The sequence below is a fragment of the Heterodontus francisci genome, chromosome 11 (genome assembly GCF_036365525.1).
Source record: "Heterodontus francisci isolate sHetFra1 chromosome 11, sHetFra1.hap1, whole genome shotgun sequence".
Lineage (NCBI taxonomy): Eukaryota > Metazoa > Chordata > Chondrichthyes > Heterodontiformes > Heterodontidae > Heterodontus > Heterodontus francisci.
This window is the reverse complement of record NC_090381.1, coordinates 114,399,957-114,422,303: the sequence shown is the minus strand read 5'-3', so window position 1 is coordinate 114,422,303 and position 22,347 is coordinate 114,399,957. Positions and strand designations below refer to the sequence as shown.

Genomic DNA, 22,347 nt, shown 5'->3' with positions numbered 1-22,347 from the left:
CAGCTGGAGTACAGTGTACAGTTCTAGTCACCACATTATAGGAAGGATGTGATTGCACTGGAGAGGGTGCAGAGGAGATTCACCAGGATGTTGCCTGGGCTGAAGCATTTCAGCTATGAAGAGAGACTGGATAGGCTAGGATTGTTTTCCTTGGAACAGAGAAGGCTGACGGGGGACATGATTGAGGTATACAAAATTATGAGGGGCATTGATAGATTAGATAGGAGGAAACTTTTTCCCTTAGCAGAGGGGCAATAACTCGGGGACATATATTTAAGGTTAGGGGCAGGAGGTTTGGAGGCGATTTGAGGAAAACATTTTTCACCCAGAGGGCGGTTAGAATCTGGAACACACTGCCTGAAGAGGTGGCAGAGGCAGGATCCCTCACAACATTTAAGAAGTATTTAGATGAGCACTTGAAACGTCATAGCATACAAGGCTACGGGCCAAGTGCTGGAAAATAGCATTAGAATAGGTAGGTGCTTGATGGCCGGCACAGACACAATGGGCTGAAGGGCCTGTTTCTGTGCTGTATAACTCTATGGTCCCATTATAAAATTCTCATCTTCCTGTTCAAATCCCTCCATGGCCTAAACCCACCCTATTCTTGTAACCTCCTCCATCCTTACAATTCTCTGACAATTCTGTGCTCTTCCAACTCTGGCCCCTTGCACATCCCCGATTTTAATCGCTCCACCATTGGCGGCCATGCCTTCAGCTGCCTGGGCCCTAAGCTCTGAAATTCCCTTCCCAAACCTCTCTTCTCCACCTTGAAGTCACTCCTTAAAATTTCTTTCTTTCACCAAGCTTTTGGTCACCTGTCCTAATATCACCTTAAGTGGTTCAGTGTCAGATTTTGTTTGATAATGCTCCTGTGAAGTAACTTGGGATGTTTTACTACATTAGAGGCACAATATAGATCCAAGCATTGTACATAATAGTTGACCACGCTTGACTTTGCATACGTGTAGTCAAGTGTAGTTTTTGGATGAAGTGCATTACAAGCTGGGGTATGTTTGGTCTAGGACCCAGCTATTCAGTCCTTATGTTTTATATTTCCATTATAAATTCCTATCCCTGTATTTATAATGGAATGTGCTCCTATAATCTGACCACACTATAGTTCCACTCTCCTGTCAGTGGTGGTGCTAGAGTTGTCTCCATGCTTGGGGTTGGGGAGTGGGGGTGTAATTATAGCTTGACAAATTTACATTATCAGCCTCCATTATGAACGTGAATATAGGAATTCAGAATGGAAATGGTGACAGGAATGTGCACGGATAGAAGACTTTTAATATATAGAGAAAAGGAAGAAATTGTATTTTGACAGTATCTTTCACAACCTCAGCACATCCCAAAGTGCTTCACAGCCAATGGAGTCCTTTCAAAGTGTAGACACTGTTGTAATGTAGGCAGCCAATTTGCACACAGCAACTATATCACTGTTGCTTACTGTCACTGGGTCAAAAACCTGGCACTCCGTCCCTAACAGCACTGTGGGTGCATCTACACCCCATGGACTGCAGCGGTTCAAGAAGGAGAGTCACTTTCTCAAGGATATTTAGGGATGAGGAACAAATGCTGGGCTTGCCAGTGACGCCCATAAAAGAATTAAAAAATGCAATGTGGGGATAACATGATAATTTGCTTTTAGTGATGCTGGTTGATGGATAAGTACTGGCCTCAGGACACTGACGAGAATTCTCCTGTTCTTCTTCGAAATAGTGGTGTGGGATCTTTCACATCCTCCTGAGAGGGCAGACAGTGCTTCGGTTTAATGTCTATGCCTGCATTTATGAAAGGAATTTCTACGTAATCTCAAAAGCCAGTGACCGATCAATCCAGTTTCAGGAAGTCTCTTCCCAATAAATCTCTGATAATTCTTCCTGCAAATGATTCACCTGAAAGTATTTGATGTGAAATTCTTTTTCTTGGGAGTTGGCAATAAAATATCTGTGATAAGCATTTATGTACGAATGCCAGCTTGAGAATTTGAATTCAGCTTAAGAAATAACAGGAATTAAAAAGCTGGTCTCAGTAAAAGTGACCATGAAGCTGTCGGATTTGTCCGCCTGATTCACTGATGTCTCTTTAGGGAAGGAAACCTGCCGTCCTTACCTTGTCTGGGACTGTATGTGACTCCAGTCCCACAACAACGTGGTTGATTGTTATAAAAGCAAAACACTGCGGATGCTGGAAATCTGAAATAAAAACAAGAAATGCTGGAAATGCTCAGCAGGTCTGGCAGCATCTGTGGAAAGAGAAGCAGAGTTAACGTTTCGGGTCAGTGACCCTTCTTCGGAACTGGCAAATATTAGAAATGTCAAAGGTTATAAGCAAGTGAAGCGGGGGTGGGACAAGGGATAACAAGAGATTGGACAAGGCCACATAGCTGACCAAATTGATTGATTGTTAACTCCCCTCTGAAGAGGCCAAGCTTTCGATTGTATTAAACCTTGGGCAACTAGGGATGGCAGTAAATGCCAGCCTTAACAGTGATGCCCACATCCCAAGAGTGCAAACAAAATATAAAAAAATCAAAAAATTACACATTTTGCACCAACATTTATCCATCAAATTTATTTTGTGCTTTTTAATGGCTTTTTGGTTACTTGAAGGTTCAAGTTATATGCACACTGACTTTTCAGAAGAGTCTTTCTTATTTATGCAGGCTGTGTGTTTGGTATTTGCCAAGCAGAGAAAAGAAAACTCCAATCCATCTCCTTTACCCTTTACTTTATTGATTTTGGCTCCTTGCTCCTTGCTGGGGAACTGGCTCATAAACACTTATGACAGGCACCACATGGTACTAACCTAACAGTTGTAAAATAGACACAGATGAGAAAGGCCATTCCACTATCCTTGTTCATCCAGAAAGAATCTACAGTATCCAACAGTTCCTGACTTCTGGGGTTTTCACCGTCACTACCCTATTCAGAGCCTGTTCCCCATGTTCATAATTCTGTGGGCGTAATTTCAACTCAGTGACAGTGTGAAACTGATAATATTTGATCAGCTGCCGGATTTTAATTTCCATTTGCCCATTTTACACTTTTGCTCAGAGTTAAAATGATCCTCTTTAGTGTGAAACTGAACTTCCAGATAGCAATGTCAGATTCCCATTTGTCTCAGCTGATGCTTTACCCTCTTGCACCACTAAAATTGAGTTCTGGACTTATCACACCAATATAACTCCGTCAGGTCCCCTCGTATTCACCTCCCTTTAATGTCAGAGAGCCCAAGGGCTAGAATTTCAACTTGGTGTCCAAAATTAAAATTGGTGTTGGGGCCACAACTGCCTCTTACAGAAACTGCCCAATTGTTCCTTCCATTGATTTCAGAACACTTAATTTTCCACCTGCTTTACTTGCTGATCATTAATTTTAATGGATAGAAAATTGTGAGTCATTAATGTCAGCTGTAGTTCAGTGGGTAGCACTCTTGCCTCTGAGTCAGAAGATTGTAGGTTGCAGTCCCACTCCAGAGACTGTAGCACAAAATCTAGGCCGACACTCGCAGTGTAGTACTGAGGGAGTGCGGCAATGTCGGAGGTGCCGTCTTTCAGATGAAACATTAAACCATTTTCTCTTTCAGGTGAATGTAAAATATCCCATGGCACTATTTTGGAAGAGCAGAAGTGTTCTCCTCTGTGTCCTGGATAATATTTATCCCTCAACCAACATCACAAAACAGATTATCTGGTCATTAACCACATTGCTGTCTGTGGGATCTTGCTGTGTGCAAAGTGACTGTTGTGTTTCCTCCATTACAACAGTGACTACACTTCAAAAGTACTTCATTGGCTGTAAAGCACTGTGGGACGTTCTGAAAGCTGCTGTAGAAATTTAAGCCTTTTTTCTTTCAAACAATAAGTGCTGAGCGTTACTCCCAAATTTCCGATACCTGGTCCTGTCTGCATCAGGAATGCTCACTCAACATCCTGGCTTATAACTGTCCTTCTATACTGTACAGTGTATGCATCTTTAATGTATGCTCAAACACTTGGGATCAGTCTCGTGTGTCTACTCTGTACTCTCTCTAATTCATAGCTATCCTTTTTCAAATCTCTTGTATGTAGGGTTGGGCCTGATTGCCTAAGGAACCAGTTGGAAGAGAGGTAGCGGGCAGTGTTTTGCATGGGGAGTGCGGTCAGGATGGGATTAGGTGCTGAGTCGAGCAACCCAAGAACCAATGCTGGGCACTTGTACTGTTTGTATCTTGCACTCGAAGCTCAACGCAAAGCAAGCAGTTTGCAGATGATAATTAATTGGAGCAGGTTGAGTTGAGGGAAGATCAGAGATGCTGCCAAACTGGAGGGGAAGCAGCCAAGGAGCTGAATAATGCCTGAAATCGAGCACACCTCTGACAAGTGATGGCCGATATTGATAATTGTATTGAAAGAGAAATGAACAACCTAAATATTAGACATCACCATCACTCTTCCTGTACCATTGAACTACATAAGGCAGTAACTAATCAACACCATTGCATTCTGTCTGGATGTTTTTTACTAGACTTTTTACCTTCCTATGAAACATTAAACTGAGGTCCCATCTGCTCTCGTAATGTAAAAGATCCCATGGCACTATTTTAAAGAAGAGCAGGGCAGTTCTTCCCAGGGTCCTGGCCAATATTTATTTCTCAACCAATATCATTCAAACAGATTACCCGGTCATTATCACATTGCTGTTTGTGCTGTGCACAATCTGACTGCCACATTTCCAACATTACAACAGTGACTACACTTCAAAAGTACTTCATTGGATGTAAAGCACTTTGGGATATCCTGAGATTGTGAAAGGCGCTATATAAATACAGACAACTGGTGTGCAAATAGGTACAGACTGAGGACAATAGCCTTGGCACTTAGTCTGCCAATGTGATAAACCAAGAGAAGGTTACAGTATATTAAAGTGTACTGTGCTCTGGTCAACCTTTCGTACTACTTCAACAATAACTTGCATTTATATAGTGCCTTCAATGTAGTACAACCTCCCAAAGTGCTTTACAGGAGCATAATGAAACAAAATTTGGCATTGAGCCATATAAGGCGATATTAGGACAGGTGACCTAAAGCTTGGTGAAAGAGGTAGGTTTTAAGGAGCATCTTAAAAGAAGAGAGACAGGTAGAGAGCCCAAGAGATTTAGGGAGGGAATTCCAGAGCTTAAGGCCCATGCAGCTGAAGGCACGGCTGCCAGTGGTGGAGCTTTTAAAATTTGGGATGCTCATGAGGCCAGAATTGGAGGAGTGGCAAGTAGAAAGAGTTGTACCGGTCAAAATAGTGGTATATGGGGACCACCTTGGATGTGGCTGGATTTCAGATGCAGAAAAGGTTATGATGGTGGAATGGTTATGTTACTGGGCTCACAGCCCACAGATTGTGAGTTTAAATCCCACCTTGGCAGTTTGAGAATTTGAATTTAGTTCAAAAATAATCTGGAAATCAAAAGCAGAATAGTTAATGAGACCACGAAGCAGTCAGATTGTCATAAAACACTTCAGTGATGTCCCTTTAGGGAAGGCAACCTGCCGTCCTTACCTTGTCTGGGACTGTGTCTGACTCCAGTCCCACGCCAATGTGGTTGTCTCTTAACCGCCCTCTGAAGTGGCCAAGGAAGTCACTCAGTCGTATCAGCACGAGAAGTCCCACCTTCTCAAAGACAACTAGAAATGGTCAATAAATGGGAAGAAAGACCCACAGCCCCAGAATGAGTATAAACAAAGACAGGTGGACGTGTTGGTCCCCTTACAAACCAGGACTTCAAACTACTTTCCCAGAGGCTGAATCTACACTCAGTCCTGAGGGCAGGTGGGGTTGATGTCATCACCAAGGTCAGCAGTGACTAAGTGTGATCCCAGAGTAACTGAATTTTTCAAAGATTCTCAGGATATGGGTGTTGCCAATAAATGCAACATTTATTGCCCATCCATAGTTACCATGAGACTTGTTGATGCACTGAGTGGCTTGGTAGGTTTAGTGTCAACTGGACTGGAGTCACATGCAGGCCCAGACCAGGTAGGACATAGGACAAAGGGAAGGACAACAGGTTTCCTTCCTGAAGGGACATTGGTGAACTAGTTGATCTTTTAGAAACGACAATCTAATAGCTTCATGGTCACTTTCACTGACACCAGACATTTTCATTTGCCAGGTTTATTTAAGCTCTTAAACAGCTGTGATCGGTCTCGCACCCACACTGGCTGGATGACGAGTCCAGTAACACAATTTGTCTGGTCATACACTGGAGTGTTGGTCAGTGCAGCTTTACTGCGTTGGTTTTTTTTTAACATCATGTGCTACTAAATGGAATAAATGAGAGGGACGGACACTGGACAACTGGATCGCACCTGCCCTGAAATTGAATCAGTGCTGCATGGTGCAGGAGAATGCTAATTACACAGGGAGGGTTAGGAATTTGCTAGCAGCTAGTGAAAGTGCCAACCATCACATTCCTGGAGACAGAGTCCACAGTGAGATCAGTTACCAGCTCTCAGGCACAGCTGAAAAAAAATCATGAAGCCCCTAGATCTGTGTTGAATTAACTATTGTCTGCTGGCTGAGATTGTTACAAAATTTTTTTAAAAACTGTTTTTTATTCATTCATAAGACATGGGCATCAGAGGCAAGTCTGACGTTTACTGGCCATCCTTTGAGAAGGGGATGGTGAGTCACCTTCTTGAACTGCTGCAGTCCGTGTGGTGAAGGTCGACCCACAGTGCTGTTGGCAAGGGCGGAGGGGCCAGCCGTAGGGAAGTTGGAACCCCCTGGTCAAACTTGTATTTTGCAACCTTTACTCTGAGTTTAACAATGTTGTATTATTAGTGAAAAGGAACCCCACTCTTAAACGTTTAAATTCTCTTGCCTCCATGAAAAACACTCAACCAACCAATGGGTTTGCACTCTGTAGGCAATTTCACCTATGACTAACTGTAAACAGAGGGACTCACTCCCAACGACTACATTCTTAAGTATTAAAACAAAACTCCCCTCTCTTGAGCAAGGCTCAAAAACACTTTGGGCATTGAACACAGAGGTTCTTTTGTTTATTTTACTGATTAATTATTTATTTAAAAGCCTGCCTGAACTCACCTGCTGCCCACTACCAGCCTTGGCAACTGTGTGTTGTATGATCGCTTCAAGAGTGATGTCTCTTTAAGAAATCAGTATGCTAATGAGCTAAGTACCAGGATGTAATCATGTGACTAGAAGCCATAGTCACTCTGCACTGTAGCACCCTGCACAAAAGTTCTGTATATAGTTTGCTCCATATTGCGTCTATTAGTTTAGCTGTTAATAAACCATCTGGAGATCTTCAAGGAACTGGAATGCACGTACCTCATTGTGTTGCTTAAGGTAACACAAAGAAACTCATGACATTGTGGATCTGCCTGGTGATCCTGCTGCTGTTCTCAACTCTCCTCCATGCACGCTCCTGTAGCTGAGACAGCCAGCCCACTCTGTGCTGTACATGTGGTGACGGCACATTGCTCCCGCCTCCCAGCTCACACCAAGCCCACCTCCAGCCACTGCTGATTCACTTCCTCATTAGATGCACATTCCCAATGGGAGTGCTGATTGTTCCACCCCTGGTTGTCAATCAAACATACTGGCCACCCACACTTGGAGCTCCTGATTGAAGGATTTTGGTGTGGGGAGCAAAGGAGCTTCTACTCAATCTGTTTACAGAGCAACTCGCTGCTCAAACTGCCACCTAGGATCCATGTAAAAACAAAAATTATTGAATCAACCTTTTTTTTCACCATTGTTTTAGGGTTTCCCACCATGTCATCTTTCACCTCACTGACCATGGCACCCTAGCTGGTTGCCCATGTTGCCCACCACTAAGGCCAGGCCCGGTATGGACCCAGCAACAGTGAAGGAATGGCGATACAGTTCCAAGTCAGGATGGTGTGTGGCTTGGAGGGGAACTTGCAGATGGTGATGTTCCCATGCGTCTGCTGCTCTTGTCCTTCTAGGTGATAGAGGTCGCAGGTTTGGAAGGTGCTGTCGAAGGAGCCTTGGTGAGTTGTTGCAGTGTATCGTGTAGATGATACACACTGCTGCCACTGTGGGGGGTGGGGGGGGGGGTTTAAAAAAAATTGCACTAAAAACTGACCCAGCCCACAAAGCTGGCCACACCCCCAAGATCAAAGTGAATTCATCACCGTGGCATCAAGGAGGTTCTTCAAATGCAGCTGTGGTTTTATTTTTAGGCCTAGGGACACCAACAGGCATTAAATTGAAAAAAAAGATATGAAAGAACTGACTACTTACACCAATAAAACTAGTTTATGGTTTTGTTTTGATTTTAATGTCATTTTCAGTGATTTAAAATTGGGTACCTCACTTGTATTGGACTAGATGCTCTGATTAAAAATGCTTATTTTTTTACGCTGGACCAATTTTCAGCTGTATTAATAAAACTGACTCTGAACCACTCTAAACATAATAAGGAACATTTTAAAATGCAAAAATACTTTTACAAGTATTCTGTTACAAAATGCCGCTCTATTGCACTGGTTCATGGCAGGTGTTACAATGGGTGATATGAAAATGAATTTGAGCAGAAACTTGAGTCAATAAAGCACTTCTGAAAAGCAGCACAGTTTTGGGAGCAATTTACTCTTGGAAAGCTAATTGTTCCCAAAGTGGAAACTCAAAGCCACTCTATGTTCAACTGTACGTACACTGTTCACATGGAACTGCAAGCCAGCAAGGAGCACAAAAGGGGCAACAGCTCATAAGAATTGAAAAACCCTTTTATTTCAATGTTGATCTCCATCGCTACCCATTCTGTACCACTAAATGTCAGTGGCATCCTTATAATATATAGTTAATTTGATCTCTCCCTAACCTATTCTCTTACTTTTTTTTCTCTCGGTCCTGTTCTCAACACGATCATTTGTGCCAGGCTATGATTCCATAGCCCAGTTGATGGCCCTCTATTGACTATTCAATTGCAAAAAGTGGATCCAAACCACTCTTGATCCAATGGGATAGCTCACTTTGCAAGGTGATAGGGAGAGGAGTGATAAAGAGCAGGGCCCCTGTCTGATTTTAATCAGGCTGATCAGAGAGCTGGTGTTGTTGCCTCTTTGAGCCCATGGGGAGGGCAATTATTTGGGGAAATTGATGGGATTGAAGGCCGATAAATCCCCAGGGCCTGATGGTATGCATCCCAGAGTACGTAAGGAAGTGGCCCTAGAAATAGTGGTTGCATTGGTGGTCATCTTCCAAGATTCGATAGACTCTGGAACAGTTCCTACAGATTGGAGGGTAGCTAATGTAACCCCACTATTTAAAAAGGGAGGTAGAGAGAAAGCAGAGAATTATAGACCAGTCAACCTGACGTCGGTAGTGGGGAAAATTCTAGAGTCCATGATCAAAGATTTTATAGCAGAGCATTTGGAAAACAGTGGTAGAATTGGACAGAGTCAGCATGGATTTACAAAAGGGAAATCATGCTTGACAAATCTACGAGAATTCTTCGAGGATGTAACTAGTAGAGTTGATGAGGGGGAGCCAGTGGATGTGGTTTATTTGGACTTTCAGAAGGCTTTCGACAAAGTCCCACATAAGAGATTAGCATGTAAAATTAAAGCGCATGGGATTGGGGGTAATGTATTGCGATGGATAGAAAATTGGTTGGTGGACAGGAAACAAAGAGTAGGGATAAATGGGTCTTTTTCCGAATGGCGGGCAGTGACTAGTGGGGTACCGCAGGGATCGGTGCTAGGACCCCAGCTATTCACAATATATATGAATGCTTTAGATGAGGGAACTAAATGTAATATCTCCAAATTTGCAGATGACACAAAACTGGGTGGGAGGGTGAGTTATGAGGAGGATGCAGAGAGGCTTCAGGGTGATTTGGACAAGTTGAGTGAGTGGGCTAATGCATGGCAGATGCAGTATAATGTGGATAAATGTGAGGTTATCCACTTTGGTAGCAAAAACAGGAAGGCAGATTATTGTCTGAACGGCTATAAACTGAGAGAGAGGAATATGCAGCGAGACCTGGGTGTTCTCGTACACCAGCCGCTGAAGGTAAGCATGCAGGTGCAACAGGCGGTAAAAAAGGCAAATGGTATGTTGGCCTTCATAGCGAGAGGATTCGAGTACAGAAGCAGGGATGTCTTGCTGCAATTATACAGGGCCTTGGTGAGGCCACACCTGGAATATTGTGTGCAGTTTTGTTCTCCTTATCTGAGGAAGGATGTTCTTGCTATAGAGGGAGTGCAGCGAGGTCTTGCCAGACTTATTCCTGGGATGGCGGGACTGACATATAGTCATAGTCGTAGTCATAGAGAGACACAGCACTGAAACAGGCCCTTCGGCCCACCGAGTCTGTGCTGACCAACAACCACCCATTTATACTAATCCTACATTAATCCCATATTCCCTACCACATCCCCACCATTCTCCTACCACCTACCTACACTAGGGGCAATTTACAATGGCCAATTTACCTATCAACCTGCAAGTCTTTGGCTGTGGAAGGAAACCGGAGCACCCGGCGGAAACCCACGCAGTCACAGGGAGAACTTGCATATGAGGAGAGATTGAGTTGGTTAGGATTATATTCGCTGGAGTTCAGAAGAGTGAGGGGAGATCTCATAGAAACCTATAAAATTCTAACAGGACTTGACAGGGTAGATGCAGGAAGGATGTTCCCGATGGTGGGGGAGTCCAGAACCAGGGGTCATAGTCTAAGGATACAGGGTAAATCTTTCAGGACTGAGCTGAGGAGAAATTTCTTCGCCCAGAGAGTGGTGGGCTTGTGGAATTCGCTACCACAGAAAGCAGTGGAGGACAAAACATTGTATGTTTTCAAAAAGGAGTTAGATATAGCTTTTGGGTCTAAAGGGGTCAAAGCGTATGGGGCGAAAGTCAGAACAAGCTACTGAGTTGGATGATCAGCCATGATCACAATGAATGGCGGAGCAGGCTCGAAGGGCCAAATGGCCTAATCCTCCTCCTATTTTCTATGTTTCTATGTTTAATAGAGAGGGAATTATAGATCAATAGCAATAGATGAATTGTGAAAAATATTGATCAATAGATAGAGTTGAATGGATGGATAAAGAGCTATAGATCGATCAATATAGAGAGCGACCGGTTGATAGCTAGATAGCAAGAGATAGAGGTAAGTAGGTATATAGAGAAACAGAGAGATGGACATATAGGTAAATACATAAACAGAGTTATAGATCAAATCAAGGAAAAACAGTTAACTAGACAGACAGGTAGTACTTTCCTTTATATAGTGCCATTCATATATTTATAGTGTGTTGTCAAAGTTTCAGTCAGCATTGTCTGCAGTCGGCCTGACAAATGTGAAACTGGCTGGTAACTCACAAGAGAGGCTCGGAGGCAAAGCTGCTGAGGAGTGACACTTAGAAGATTTTACCAGCTGCTACAGTCTTGGACGATCACCAAAAACTCCATCCTTCACCAGCTCCAGATTCAGTGTGAGTGCCTGCCAATAGCAAGTGGACTGAAGAAAATAAATAAAGCTCGAGCTGGTCACATCTGTAAGGATGAGAACGGATTGTGGGAATGATGGAGGCTGGAGGATGCAAACACCATTTGTAGAAATGTTGTCTCCTTGATGTTGAATGGAAGCTTCAACCAAGTGTTAGTCATGTGGAAGGTCCCAGATTCAATGTAAAAAGCTAAGATAGTGTGTACATGGGCTTTGGGAGGGGATTAAATGGGGACAGTGAAAATTTACCACAATGTTACCGGGCCTTAAAGGATTCATTTATGAGGACAGGTTGCATTAGCTTGGTTTGTATTCTCCTGAATATGGAAAACTGAGGGGTGATTTTTTTTTCGTTCATGGGATGTGAGCGCCACTGGCAAGGCCAGAATTTATTGCCCATCCCTAATTTCCCTTGAGAAGGTGGTGGTGAGCTGCCTTCTTGAACCGCTGCAGTCCATGTGGGGTAGGTACAGCCACAGTGCTGTTAGGAAGGGAGTTCCAGGATTTTGACCCAGCGACAGTGAAGGAACGGCAATATAGTTCCTTGTCAGGATGGTGTGTGGCTTGGAGGGGAACTTGCAGGTGGTGGTGTTCCCGTGCAACTGCTGCCCTTGTGGTAGAGGTCGCGGGTTTGGAAGGTGCTGTCTAAGGAGCCTTGGTGAGTTGCTGCAGTGCATCTTGTAGATGGTACACACTGCTGCCACTGTGCGTCGGTGGTGGAGGGAGTGAATGTTTAAGGCAGACTGTGCCGCCAACTTCCCTCTGGTCCTGGTTCTGAGTCATTGGATAAAAGGCATGTACTTTTAAAACATTTTGGGATTTTATTTCAGATTTAAGTTCTAGGTTCTCCAAAGACTCTTTAGTATTCATCTCCATCTACTGGAAGACAGTGAGAACTACATATTCTTGGCATTCTTCTTTCAAAGGAGTCTTGACATCATGCAAATTGGCTCTGTGGGCATTATCTTACCCGCTTTGCAGATTCCCTGAGGTCAGGACCAAAGTGGGTCTCGACCCCACTGTTGATGCCTGGCTGCTTACTTGTATGATGTTACCAGAGACAGCCAATTAAGAGACATCCTCGGGGAGCACCAATTAAGGTCGGGACATGCACTCGGCTGACCCAATGGGAGGGTTTGCAGTGATGGCCTTCTGGCAACAAACCTGGAGAGGTGGGCACTGCTGCGGCAGGTAGGTGAACGTGAGGGCGCCTCAGAACAGCCTCCAGACGATGGCCTGTGGCCTCACCTGTGACCCTATGGCAGTTGTGGCTCCGGTGGGAGTGGGAAGGGTATTGGCGGGGTTGGTTGGGTGGGGGCTGGGGGGGGTTCGTGCATTTGAGGGGAAAAGATCCCCTGACACTATTCAAAGAGTAAGGGAATTCTCCTTGGTCTCTGGACAAATATATTCCCCTCAATCAACATCTAAAACAGATCACCTCTTCTTAATCACATAGTTGGACCTTGTGAATAGTATGTTTCAAAAGGGAACTGGATATATCGTTTGCAGGAAAAATATTGCTGGGCTAGAGGGAAAGAGCAGGGGGTGTGAGGCTAATTGGATAGCTCTTTCAAAGAGCCAACACAGGCATGATTGACCGAATGGCCTCCTTCTGTGCTGTAGGATTCTGTACATCTTCTCCCAATGCTATCACTCCTGAAGATGGAGATTCAATGCTGGTGACGCTATTAAATGTCAAGGAGAGGTGATTAGATTCTCTCTTGTTGGAGATGGTCATTGCCTGGCACTTGTGTTGTGTGAATGTTAATTGCCACTTATCAGCCCAAACCTGAATGTTGTCCAGGTCTTGCATGCAGGCACAGACTGCTTCAGTATCTGAGGAGTTGCGGATGCTACTGAACACAATGCAATCATCAGCGAATATCCTCACTTCTGACCTTAAGATGGAGGGAAGATCATTGATGAAGATGGTTAGGCCTAGGACACTACCCTGATGAACTCCTGCAGTGATGTGCTGGGCTGAGATGATTAACCTCCAACATCCACAACCATCTCCCTTTGTGCTGGATATGACTAAAACCTGTGGCGAATTTTCGCCGATTCCCAGTGACTTCAATTTTGCTTGGTCTCCTTGATGCTGCACTCAGTCAAATGCTGTCAAGGTGTCAGGGGCAGTCACACTCACCTCACCTCTGGAATTCAACTCTTTTGTCCATGTTTGGACCAAGGCTGTAATGAGGTCTGGATCGAGTGGCCCTGGCGAAATCCAAACTGAGCATCGATGAGTGGGTTATTGCTGTGTAAGTGTTGCTTGATAGCACTGATGATTCAGAGTAGACTGTTAGGGCAGTAATTGGCTGTATTGGATTTGTCCTGTTTTTTGTGGGTAGGACAAACCTGGGCAATTTTCCCCATTGTCGAGTAGATGCCAGTGTTGTAGCTGTACTAGAACAGCTTGGCTAGGGGCGTGGCTAGTTCTGGAGCACAAGTCTTCAGTACTGAAACAAGGATGTTGTCAGAGTCCGTAGCCTTTGCAGTACTCAGTGCCTTTAGACGTTTCTTGATATCATGTGGAGTGAATCGAATTGCCTGAAGACTGACATCTATGATGGTGGGGACCTCAGGAGGAGGCTCATCCACTTGGCATTTCTGGCTGAAGATGGATGCAAATGCTTCAGCCTTGTCTTTTGCACTGATGTGCTGGGCTCCTCCATCGTTGAGGCTGGGGATGTTTGTGGAGCCTCCTCCTCTGGTTTGTTGCTTAATTGTTCACCAACATTCATGACTGGATGTGGCAAGACTGCAGAGCTTAGATCTGATCCATTGGTTGTGGGATCGCTTAGTTCTGTCTATTGCATGCTGCTTCCACTGTTTAGCATGCAAGTAGCCCTGTGTTGCAGCTTCACCAGGCTGACACCTCATTTTTAGGTATGCCTGGTGCTGCTCCTGGCATGCTCTCCTGCACTTCTCATTGAGCCAGGGTTGATGGTAATTGTGTGGGATATGAGGTTACAGATTGTGGTGGAGTGCAATTCTGCTGCTGCTGATGGCCCACATTGTCAATTGTGAGCTACTAGATCTGTTCTGAGTCTATCTCATTTAACATGGTGGTACTGCCATAAAACATGATGGAAGGCCTTTAATGCAAGGGGGATGGAGTATAAAGGTAGGGAAATCTTGCTACAACTGTACAGGGCATTGGTGAGACTGCACCTAGTGTACAGTTTTAGTCACCTTATTTAAGGAGGGATATACTTGCATTGGAAGCAGTTCAGAGAAGGTTCACTAGGCTGATTCCTGGGATGAGGGGTTTGTCTTATGAGGAAAGGTTGAGCAGTTTGGGCCTATACTCACTGGAGTTTAGAAGATTGAAAGGTGATCTTATTGAAATATGTAAGATTCTGAGGGGGCTTGTCAGGGTAGTTGCTGAGAGGATGTTTCCCCTCATGGGGGAATCTAGAGCAAGGGACCACAGTTCCATTTCAGGGGTCTCCTATTTGAATAGAGATGAGGAGGAGTTTCTTCTATCAGAGGGTCTTTGGAGACTGGGTCATTGAAGGCTGAGTTAGACAAATTTTGATTGACAAGGGAGTCAATGGTAATGGGGGTCAGGCAGCAAAGTGGAGTTAAGGTCACAATGAGATCCACCTAAATCTTATTGAATGGTGAAGCAGGTTCTATGGGCCGAATGGCTTACTCTTGCTCCTATTTCTTCTGTTCTTATGTGTCCTCAGTATGAAGATGAGACTTTGTCTTCACAAGGTCTGTGCAGTGGTCACTCCTACCAATACTGTCATGGGCAGATGCATCTGCAACAGGTGGATTGGTGAGGACGAAGTTGAGTAGGTTTTTCCCTCTTGTTGGTTCTCTCACAACCTGCCACAGGGCTAGTCTGGCAGATATGTCCTTTAGGACTCAGCCAGCTCGGTCAGTAGTGGTGCTACTGAGTCACTCTTGCTGATGGACATTGAAATCCCCCACCCAGAGTACATTCTGTAGTCTTGCCACCCTCAGGGTTTCTTCTAAGTAGTGTTCAACATGGAGGAGTACTGATTCATTAGCTGAGGGGAGGTGGTAGGTGGTAATCAGCAGGAGGTTTCCTTGCCCATGTTTGACCTGATGCCATGAGACTTCATGGGGTCTGGAGTCAATGCTGATGTCTTCCAGAGCCACTCCATCCCAACTGCATACCACTGTGATGCCACCTCTGGTGGGACTGCCCTGCCGGTGGGACAGGACATACCCAGAAATGGTGATGGTGGAGTCTGGGACATTGACTGTAAAGTATGATTCCATAAGTATGACTCTGTCAGGTGTACGACAGGAGTATGACAATGGTAGAAGGGTCAGTCACCAGAGGACACAGATTTAAGACAATTGACAAAAAAAAACAGAGGAACGTTGAAGAGAATTTATTTTACACAGTGTGTTGTGATCTGGAATGTGCTGTCTGAAAGGACTCTGGAAGAAGATTCAATGGTATCTTTTTGAAGGGAATTAGATAAATACTTGAAGGAGAAAATCTTTCAGCGCTATGGGGAAAGAACAAGGAGAGTGGGGCAAATCGGTTACCTCTTTCGGAAAACCAGCACAGGCACAATGGGCCAAATGGCCTCCTTATGTACACTTAAGTGCTGTATGATTCTATGAAAGACATCATATGTGACAGCTAAATTCAGACATTCAACAGAGTCACACTGTACTGAAGCATCTTTAGTTAATGATCCGTACAGCCCTCAGCCTCAGTAACCCCTCTCACCCACATAGGGGCCACCAGTGGTCAGTGTTCAAGCAAATATATAATCCAACAAAAGCCAGCAGCACGATGTTAACCTTTTCAGCTGTGGCTCAGTGGATAGCACTTTGTCTCTGAGTCAGACAGTCAGGTTCAAGTCCCATTACAGAGACTTGAGCACTTAATCCAGGCTGACATTCCCTGTACAGTACTGCGGGAGTGCTGCATTGTCAGAGGTGGCACCTTTCAGATAAGATGTTAAACTGAGACCCTGTCTGCTGTCTCAGATGTTGATTGAGAGATGAATATTGGTCGAGGACACCAGAGAAAACTTCCCTGCTCTGCAAATAGTGCTGAGATCTTTTACATCTATCACTGTCGGGACCTCTGACAGTGCCGCACTCCCACAGTTAGCTTGGATTTTGTGCTCAAGTCTCCAGTGGAACTCAAAGACACGACCTTGTGTCTCAGAGGCACGAGTGTTAACCACCAAGCCACGTTAACATCCTAATTGCACCCAAGCCCTGCATTCCTTCCTCCAGTTAAATTACCATCTCTTTCATCTGCTTGTTTTGTGTAGGATATTACTTTGTGGTAAATTGGCTGCCCATACTTCCCTACATATCAAAGGGTATCTGTACTTCAAAGTGCTGCGGGATGTAGCTCAGAAATGGGATGAAGCTGTGTTCTAACCTCAGCAGGTTTGTCTTCTGTATTCTCACATCCTCTGTATGAGCCTGTTCTGCGAAGCTGGTAAATGAGGCTGTGAGTTGCTAGTTTGATACGATCAAGAGTTTTCGAGGTGATACGCCTGAGTGGTATCAGCATTAATAATTACCTAACATCCGAAGAGGGACTCACCCAGAGTGAGCTGAGCTCCCAAACACACAGCAACATCAAACAGGAACAGGAGGAAGCAACAAAATCTCAGAACAAAGACAGCAGAGAGAGAAACAGGTAAGGAAAGGTGCTTTGAAGGAATGTCACGGTCTATGGGATAGAAAGAGGCAGGGGCTGACAATAACAACTCCATTTATATAGCACTTTTAATGCTGCAAAAACGGCCCGAGATACCTCATTATCAGGCAAAGATTTTACATCGAGCTGTATAGGAAGATATTAGGACAGCTTGATCAAAGAGATAACTTTTAAGGAGCAACTTAAGGAAGTAAAGGTGGAGAGGCAGAGAGGTTTAGGGAGGGAATTCCAGGACTTAGACCCAGGCAGCTGAAGGTACAGCTGCCAATGGTAGAGTGATTAAAATCAGGGATGCGCAAGAGGCCAAAATTGGAGGAGCACAGGGACCTCAGAGGGTTGGGGCTGGAAGAGATTACAGCGATAGGGAGGGGGCGAGGCCGTGAAGGATGTGAGCATGAGGAAAGGACTGAGGTGCCCCTGTGTCAGATAGCAGCACTAGAGCAGGGAAAAATATATAAACAAAAGAAAAAGTTTGAGAAGACAAAGAGGGAATGAAGGACTGAGAAAGAACCAGACAGAGAGAGGCAGGGAGGGCAAAACCGAAAAGGAGAGAAAGTGAAAAAGCAGTGAGGGAGAACAGACAGCATGTGTGGCAAGGTGTTGGCTATACAATAAAAGTTGGAATGCACGCTCTGCGTGGATGAATTAATGATCTACCCCGGCTGATGATGAATTAACTGTTGGCTTAATTGCTGCAGTCAGTGTAAAGTTACTGATTCTGTGGATGTTACAATCTTTCAGTAGAAGTTGGTTTCAGTTTCCTTGCTGGTTAACAGTCATTCGTAACAGGTTATTGAGCAGGAAGCCGTTCTAACTTTGTTGTATGCTCGTTTGACTCCTAATATCACTCGTGCAGGTTAGAAAATTTAAGCCCCATGCTTGGATTTGTGAACATAATCTACCCTGACACTTGGTGGAGTCCTACCCTGTTGGAGTTTACATCAAGTCTAGAGGACAGGAACAGGCCATTTGGCCCAACTGGTCTATGCTGGTGGTTATGGTGGTGTATTTTAAGTGAGATGCTAAACCCAGGCCCCAGCTACCCTGTTTAGGCAGATGTGAAGGGCTCCATGTTGCCACTTGAAGAAGAGCAGAGTGTTGTCCTGAGTTTCTGGCCAACATTTAACCCTAAACCAACACCTCCCAAAAACAGATGAACTACTTATTATCACATTGCTGTTTATGGGATCTTGCTGTGTACAAACTGGCTGCCACATTGCCTACATTACCACAGTGACCACACTGCAAAAAGTACTTCATTGGCTGTGAAGTGCTTTGGGATGCCCTAAGGATGTGAAAGGTGCTATAGAAATGCAAGTTCTTTCACAGGCTAATCCTTCAAACCAAACCATCTAAATGCTTAGTGTTCACTGGAGCTGAAATGTGACTCAGGTCACCAATGGACACAGATTTGAGCAGGCTCTCTGGTCCATTCCCCAGTCTATTTAGTTTAAAACCAGTTTGGGAGGTGGCTGCAGTAGAATTAGCTCAATGGACAATGGCTCCAGTGTCCACAATATTATTTGGAGGACATGTCAACTCATCCAGTATTGAATGTTGGACAAACAGTCTTACAATTTAGAGACGGTGGAGGCATTGGGAAAGGTGGTGGTGAGGTAGTGCTGGGTGTGGTCAGTGGAAATGACGCTGTGCTTTTGGATGTTGTTGTCAAGGGGCAGCGCGTAGATGAGAACTAGGAGGGGGCCAAGGGTAGATCCTTGGGGAATACCTGAGGTAACTGTGCAGGAGCAGGAAGAGAAGCCATTGCCAGTGATTCTCTGGCTTTCATTAGATAAATAAGAATGGAGCCAGGTGAGAGCAGTCCTACCCAGCTGGATGACAGTGGAGAGGTATTGGAGGAGGATGGTGTGGTCAACCATGTCAAACGTCGCAGACAGGCCAAGAAGGCAGAGGTGGGAAAGTTTACCTTTATTACAGTAAGATAGGATGTCATTTATGGCATCATTAGCATAGTCCCTTGTAGGGCACTTGGATATGAAAGAAAGCAAGAACGTGCATTTATATAGCACCTTTCACAACGTCCCAAATAACTTTACAGCCAATGTAGGCCCCACCAATCACAATGAGATTAATGGGTAGATATTCTGTTTTTGGTGATGTTAGTTGAGGGGGTAAATATTAACCAGGACACTGGGAAGAACTCTTCTGCTCCTCTTCATAATAGTGACTGTGGGATCTTTTACATCCACTTTAGAGGGCAGTCTGTGCCTCAGCTTCGCATCTCATCTGAAAGACAGAAACACCAAAAGTGCCTCACTGGGAGTGTCAGCCGAGATTTTTGTGCTGAAGTCTCGAGAGTGCAAATTGAACTGATGACTTTCTCACTAAGAGGTGGGAGTGCTACCCACTGAGTTACAGAGAACACCCTGTGATTGCATGTGGTAAGGTAGTGGTTTCCTAGTGGATTACTAACCTCATGGCATGTTGTGAGGTTGAATGGAATAAGCCTGGTCCTATGTGGGCCTGGCACCAGAATGTGTCCATGAAGCTGCCAGACTGTTGTAAAAAACAGACTGGTTCACTAATGTCCTTCAGGGAAAGGAACCTGTTGTCTTTAGCTGGTTCAGCCTACATGTGACTCCAGTCCCGCCCCATGTGCTTGACTCTTAATGCACTCTGAAGTTGCTGAATGAAAGTAACAATCCTTCTTAGCAGGATATCTAGGGATGAGCCACAAAATGTAGCATTGCCAGCGTAACCCATATTCTGAGAACAAATGTTTTACAAAACTTAAGATATCACCATGTGTCAAGTAGGGTCCAATACATCTATATTGGCCTTTCTGAATGAATGATCAACAGATACTCACTGTCTTTGTTCACACACCAAGAATAACAGCACATCCCAAAGCTGTAACCTCTACCATCACCTTCTCAAGGGCAATAAATGCTGGCCTTGTCAGCGACATTCACATCCCAAGAATGAAGAAAAACATGGTTCATTGGGAGCAGTTCCAGAGTGCAGCTGTTGACACACTAACCCAGCAAAGATCAGCGATAGATGTGAAAAAAAATTGGGTGGGATAGAGTCTGCAATTGGATGTAACCTATGAGAGGAAATTAAATGCGTGAGAGGAATTCATGCTAGGGCAGACTGTACAAGGAGATTAAATGGGTGGGTATATGTATATGTGGTCTATGATAGAAGTGGGTCTGCTCAGTTCTGTTGAATAGTCTTCCTCTCTCCAACGCTTTGTTATGGTCTTACTAGCAATGACACAAATAGTTTCTGTCCCACAGCAGAGATATTTCAGCGCCTGGGTTTCCAGACACTTGGCTCCTGCGACACTGCAGCTGGAGAAATGGAGTCCGGATCCCAGTCTCCGAGTCTAGCAGGATTGCGGAAGGCCATGGGAGATTTCCTGGATTCACTGGATGGAATGCTGACCACTGATTCCCAGCAGCTGACAAGCAAAGCTCCGCAGCTCATTCACAGGATGCAATCTACGGTGAATGAAACAAAAGGCCCTTCGCAACTTTGTCACACAGGACGGGGAGGTCCCTAGTTCCATTCCCGGTGTGTGTAGAGCTAATCACAACCTGGGAAGTGGTTGGGGTGCAACATAGCAACAGGAGGAGGCCATTCAGCCCCTCAGGCCTGTTCCGTCATTCAATGAAATCATGGCTGGCCTGTATCTTAACTCCATTTACCCCACCCCTCCCCCCCCCCTTGGTTCTGTAATCCTTAATATCCTTATGCAACAAAAATCCATCCATCCCAGTTTTGAAATTGCCAATTGACCTCCAGACTCAACAGCTTTTTGGGGGAAAGAGTTCAGATTATCCTTGTGTAATGAACTGCTTCCTGACATCACCCCTGAGTAGTCTGGCTCTAATTTTAAGATTATGCCCCTTGTTCTGTATTCACCCACTAGATAAAATAGTTCCTCTGTAGATACCCTATCAATTCCTTTGATCATCTTAAACACCTTGATTAGATCAGCCTTTAATCTTCGACACTCTGGGGAATACAAGCCTAGTCTATACACTCTGTCCTCATAGTTTGACCATTTTAGCCCCAGTATCATTCTGGTGAATCTCTGCTGCAGCCCCTCCAAGACCTATATATCTTTCCTGAGGTGCAGTGCCCAGAACAGGATGCAGTTACTCCCGATGCAGTTTGATTAAGGCTCTGTGCAACTGCAGCAAAACTACCACCCCTTTCTATTCCATCATCGTGAGACAGAAGACAACATTCCACTAGGCTTTTCAATAATCTTTTTTGTACCTGTCCACTAGATTTTAGTGATTTTGGTACTTGGATCCCTAACTTTTTCTGCTCATCCGCCGTTCCAAGCTTCTCACCATTTAGAAAGTACTCTGATGTAGCTCTCTTAAGTCCAAGGTGGATGACCTCACAGTGCAATGACCTCAAATGTACTATAATTTGCCTCAGCACCTCTGGAATGGTGGGGGGATGGGATTTGATGTGATGGGGGGATTTGGAGCCAGTATTTCCCCTCGATTGGGTTCTGCAATGGTGTGCTGAATATTACTAGTAATATCACAGGCTATCATTTCCTCCCTTATCCAATATCCACCATGCATAAGGTATGATGCTCAAACTGGCAATCACCTGTTGGATGCTGGTACATGCTCGAGGGGCTGAATGGCCTCCTCCTGTTCCTGTATTCACAATAGCAAAGCATGGAAGATCCCTTGAAGGGTCATTTGGCAAGTGCAGCCCCTGTGTCTGCTATCAGTGCACATACTCCAGGGAAGACTGCAGCGGGAAGGTTTGTCTGTTTTAGGAAATCAGTCAGGACAACAATGGTTCCCCTCATGGTCAAATAGCCTGCCGCCTTACATCAGATAACATTAAAGAACATACAGCCCTCTAAACGGCAGCTGCCCCCCAATTATCTCAAGGAGAATCAGTTGGGTGAGACAGCAGAGGGCTGTAGGGGGTGGGTGAGGGGTTACAAATGACCTACAGTCACTATGTAAAGGCCACAGGCAAATGATATCAAAGGCCTCATGCCTGCCTGATCTTTAGCGTTGAGATCTGCTAGTCTGCCCATGCCAGCCAGCAACCTGCTGTAATGACTTTACTGGTGTACTTTGTTGCAGCATTTTCAGCTCCAGGACACCAGCTCATCAATTCCTGAGCAGTTGATCTGCAAATTGGAGGAATGTAAGAGGGAAATCTACAAAAAGCTCGAAGTG

The 22,347-nt window shown here is 44.8% G+C and overlaps 1 protein-coding gene across 5 annotated transcripts in view; it reads left to right on the top strand.

Moving 5' to 3' along the window:
• Positions 1-17,044: 17,044 nt before the first annotated feature.
• The window catches only part of LOC137375478 (fibrinogen- and Ig-binding protein-like), a 141,326-nt gene continuing 136,023 nt past the window's right edge, over positions 17,045-22,347 (top strand). For 3 of the 5 annotated variants that reach the window (XM_068042788.1, XM_068042790.1, XM_068042789.1), the window contains exons 1-3: positions 17,045-17,140; positions 20,422-20,630; positions 22,252-22,344. In XM_068042788.1, coding sequence (XP_067898889.1) covers positions 20,484-20,630; positions 22,252-22,344 — 240 coding nt within the window. In that variant the 5' untranslated portion in view covers positions 17,045-17,140; positions 20,422-20,483. The remainder of the gene's footprint in view (positions 17,141-20,421; positions 20,631-22,251; positions 22,345-22,347) is intronic. The other 2 variants (XM_068042791.1, XM_068042792.1) reach the window with 2 other exon arrangements.